We start from the raw sequence: 4,601 nt of genomic DNA on the forward strand, positions 1-4,601 counted from the left end.
GTAGTGAGTACCACTGAATGAATATATAGTACCACTACATACATAAATAGTACCATTGAAATGTTCAATAATACCATTTAATCATCTAGTGATACAATTGATCACCTAGTGGTACTACTCTAAATTCATAAATGCATTTACGTGAAATGACCCTCATGCCCCTCGTTATGCATTTACTCATACATGACTAACCTCCCTTTGAAAGGCCTCTACAATACATGCATGAACAACCAATCAACTTTTAAAAAGGCTAATTTTTGTATAGATTTTATTTCTAGTTAGACAATCTTTAAATGACAAAGGGAGTATGAATGTTTAAAAATGATATTGTATATATCAAAGTCATAAAGCATGTAATAACGACCTGATTGTGCCATGTGTGGGGCCCAAACGGCTCGTTTTAAAGTTGATTACATAGCCATGAAGCACATATGATATCGGTTTATACTATAGTCTCCAAATCACTCCTCTTGTCCCACTTCAATTGCCTTCTTCCCGTTGCACTGGCTTCCATACCGAAACAACGCTTCTACAAAAGTACAAGACATAAGATTAATGAAGGTACTAGATTAATAAGCTTACATACTTGTATAATGCAAAACAAAAGTATATAATAAACGAAAACTATATATAGTTATGGAGGTAATAGTTACCTAGCCCTTGATCTTGGTTCTCCTTGAATGACACCCAAATTCCTCGGAGGATTAGCCGTTTGAGCATTATAAGGAGGGTGAAGTGGCCATGACATTGGTACGACGGAGTTCCTATTAAAAAAAATTGAGTGTATATTAAGGTGTTTATAAAAAACTGTCGATACCTTTAATCTGAAACAAGTGAAGTATTTCATGGTCGTTTATCTAAGAAAATAGAGAGTTTAAGCCGTACCCTTCAAAAGACTTGTACTCGCAACAGTGGATAAAGTCCACGTTGCATCTCCGAATCATGGCACTAAGATTCTTAGCAAGATTAGGCATCTTCGAACCTGGTAAAATGTCCCAAACCTTGATTACTTGTTTGTAGCAAGTTTCTTCCTTAACAATGTCGACGGTCCAAGCAAGAATAAGATTCTCATCAATCTTGTATAGCTTTAACAATGCAAGAGACACGGGATCAGCAATGGTAATCTTGACCGGTTTCTCGATCATGGGAGATTGACGCCAACCATTAGCAATCTTTTGCAGCACTTGCCTCGTTCGAATTTGAGCTTTAATATTTGTGATCGATATAGAGTTTCTAAACTCATTGCTAAAGGTAATCTGCATACAGATCGAGGTTCATCAATATTAACAATTAACATGATATGTAAATCCTTGATTTATATATTATAGACTATTAATGATGAAACTAATTATGTTACACACCTTCCATTTTGCTTTATCAAGTCTTAGGTACCCAAAAAAGTCGTTCTTGATAAGTTCTATGTCATCATATGCTTCATAGAAACACCCTCGAGTTTTGGCATCGTGTACAAGACTCTTCCAGATCGATCCACTGTTGCCTAAAGTACTCTCGCTGCCAACTATCCATAGACAATACCTACAATAGTACAATACACCAGGGTGACAAAACAATTACTTATAAGTTCAATTCACGACTAAAATAAGTTACATTAAGTTCAGCTAACGGACTATTTGGTGAAAAGAACGAAGGTAGAAAAGTTAGATAATACCTTGCCCTGGTAAGAGCTACATTTGTTCTCTGACAATTCGAAAGGAACCCAACTGATCCATTTCCATTGCTTCGAACAGTTGAAATTATTATGATATCCTCCTCTCCACCTTGGAATCCATCGATAGATCGAATGTTGATGCAAAACTTTTCCTTATGTTTGGTATATTTATTCTCAAATTTTTCTTGAAGCAAACCTACTTGACCCTTGTAAGGTGAAATTACTCCTACACTCACCTTCTGCTTTGTGACACAGTAATAATCTGCATACATTTAGTGGCAGATCAAAATAATCTTAGATGTTATGTGTATATGCACATTAGAGTCTAATATAATTTGATGTGTATACCCGTAAAAACAGTTGATCAAACTCATAATGTAAGCTAATAAGTCATACAAGTAGCGAAAATTGATCAATCCTTACCCCTAAAGAGTTTAGCAATAATCCGAGCAACAACAGCTGCTTCTTCAAAATTTCTAGGACTAGGTCCTCTGTTGAAGTTCTCCATTGTGTTAGGCACATTGATGAACGAATAAGGTCCATACATGTCCCCTTTAAGATAATTCTTAACATAGCTTCTTCCTGTTACGCTTGGTGCATCGACAATATTGTTATTATAAAACTGTTCATTTGGGAACAAGCTTATGGAAGGATGCATCCTATACTGAATGTTGAGAAGGCGCTTCGTTTTGCCTAACCGTGATAGCCGTTGAAACAAACTTCTTCCAAAGTTATTTCTTTCCAACATCTAAGAAAGTACAAAATTAAAAAATCTTGGCAGATTACAAAAGAAAAAACAGAGGAAATTCTGAAGGAATGACATAGAAATGATGTACTAGGTAGCTAACCTTGCTCCGGACCATGGCTGGGAGCTGTCGATCATCACCTACTAGAATAGCATTTTTCAGACCAGGGATTTGTAATGGAATCGCAGACTCGCATTCTTTGAGCTGTGCAGCTTCATCTATGATTACCATATCAACAAAAGAAGACACTTTGATGGCGCCTGAAGCAGTGCAAAATAGTAACCGAGCATTATCCAAGCAAAATTCTCTTGTGTTTCCATCAATCCTAGGCACAGGATAATGTTCTTGAAGCATTTTCAATATTGCTAGGATTTCTTCCCTCTTCATCATAATTAGTTCAGAGAATTGATCAACATTACAGTGTTTTGCCTTTTCGAGGGTCATTTGAAGCAGATCAACAAGCTTTATCATCTCCTTTGCCACAAATAGTGGTAAACATGATGTTGGCATGTGAGTATAGAGAATCTCCGCACAAAACATCAAACGATTAGCTAAAGTACTGAATGTCTTCCTCATAAACTCCTCAAAAGTCATACACAATTCGACTTCTTCATCATCTTTTGCTTCACCATCTTCTTCTGAATGCTTGTTTCCTTGACCACCAGTCCTTAATCCTTTCTTATTCTTCACTACATTTTCTCTCACAGACTGAACGATAACTCTCTTCCATACCTTTGTAATATTCATTCTTTCTTCTTTCAGTTTTATGGCCTTGGTTACTTCCACAATGTCACCATCACTTTCATCATCAGAACTATAATAACTCTCAGATTTCTTGTCAGTGTCAGACTTTCTGTTCTGTTCCAAGTAAGCCTCATACTGTACTTGGGGGTTTTCGAGTAAAGATATCAGTGAATTCAGACTCCCCTTCCATCCTGCTAACGGTACCAGACATTGATCAAGTAATTTCACCCGGTATTTAAGAAATACGTCTACAAGCTCATAATGATCATGAATTTTCATCCTTTCATCATTTCCAAACAGGACTATATCTCCCAGGCCATAACTTTCATATTCGAGTGACTCTATGACTAGATTTACAAGCTTTTTCGCGACTTGGATCACTGCTATGTTGGTTGGAGCACAAGTTAGTGTTGTGCAAAACTTCAGCTTAAGTAGTACAAAAAGCAATGAAGCAACTGTCTTGGTCTTCCCTGTCCCCGGCGGCCCCCAAATCAGCTTCACATTGTACTCCTGGTGTGGGCATTTTGCCAAGCAAACACTGCTCAAAATAGCTTCTGTCTGAGACTCGTTTAGTCCAAATGATCCAATAAGGCCGGAAACTACTGATCCTTGAACATTTAAGATTTTTTCGGGGATGCAGATAGAACAATCATCATCTGCCTGTTAGTATCAGATAAATATGATGAAAAATGAATTAGACTTCAAAAACTATCCTGTTTACTTTGCCTTGCAAAAATGTGTCAGTTTGGTTGTTTAGATTAGATTTCCTCAAAAAATCAATTTAGATCAGTAAATAAAAACTATAATCGCGTCTGAAAACTCTAGAAAAGCAGCAAAAATCTGTTTACATCACTTTTTTGTGAAGAGAACAATAGTTCAAGAAAACAAGATATAATAAGGTTACTTACTGAAGAGTTGTGTTGCAGAACACTTTTAATAAGACCCAAATTTTTGCTTTGAGGATCAGGATTTAGTGCCTTCCATATTCTCAAATTGGTTGTAATGTTCAGCAAGTAGGTAACAAATAGCCTCCCTTGTTTCTTCATAAGTAACTCGAGATCAATCTTCTCTGATGATAATATCTCGATATTATTTGCATCTTCTGTCGACATTGAGACATAAGCAAAATGAAATGACCTATCAGGTTTGAGTAAATCTTCTATGCTTCTAGGCCTTCGAGTTGTCACAGCAAAAATGTCACCAGACTCTGGCACGTAATGTTCGTCTTGGCTAACATCCTCACTTATCCTTTTGGTCGAAACTTCATAGTATAAGTCTGTAGGAGGCTTATAGGACGCAGAAAGCCAAACACCGGAGATCTCACAAACAGGAGCATGGCTAATTGAAACCAAACCGGAACAGTATTCTGCGCGAGTCTCCTCTATAAGAGGCAACTTGAATGAGTTGAAGTAGTGAGCAATTGATGAGAATTTGTCAGGTAT

The 4,601-nt window shown here is 36.9% G+C and overlaps 1 protein-coding gene across 1 annotated transcript; it reads right to left on the reverse strand.

Moving 5' to 3' along the window:
• Positions 1 to 307: 307 nt before the first annotated feature.
• On the reverse strand, positions 308 to 4,601 carry LOC145632497 (uncharacterized). The gene is made up of 8 exons (XM_081684878.1): positions 4,068 to 4,601; positions 2,518 to 3,819; positions 2,093 to 2,417; positions 1,670 to 1,931; positions 1,362 to 1,536; positions 886 to 1,256; positions 654 to 764; positions 308 to 529 (listed from the first exon to the last, which is right to left on the reverse strand). Exons 1-8 carry the CDS (start codon positions 4,269 to 4,271, stop codon positions 481 to 483), a joined length of 2,799 nt encoding a protein of 932 aa, XP_081541004.1. The 5' UTR covers positions 4,272 to 4,601; the 3' UTR covers positions 308 to 480.

Source organism: Chenopodium album, chromosome 5 (assembly GCF_948465745.1).
Source record: "Chenopodium album chromosome 5, dcCheAlbu1.1, whole genome shotgun sequence".
Taxonomy (NCBI): Eukaryota; Viridiplantae; Streptophyta; class Magnoliopsida; order Caryophyllales; family Amaranthaceae; genus Chenopodium; species Chenopodium album.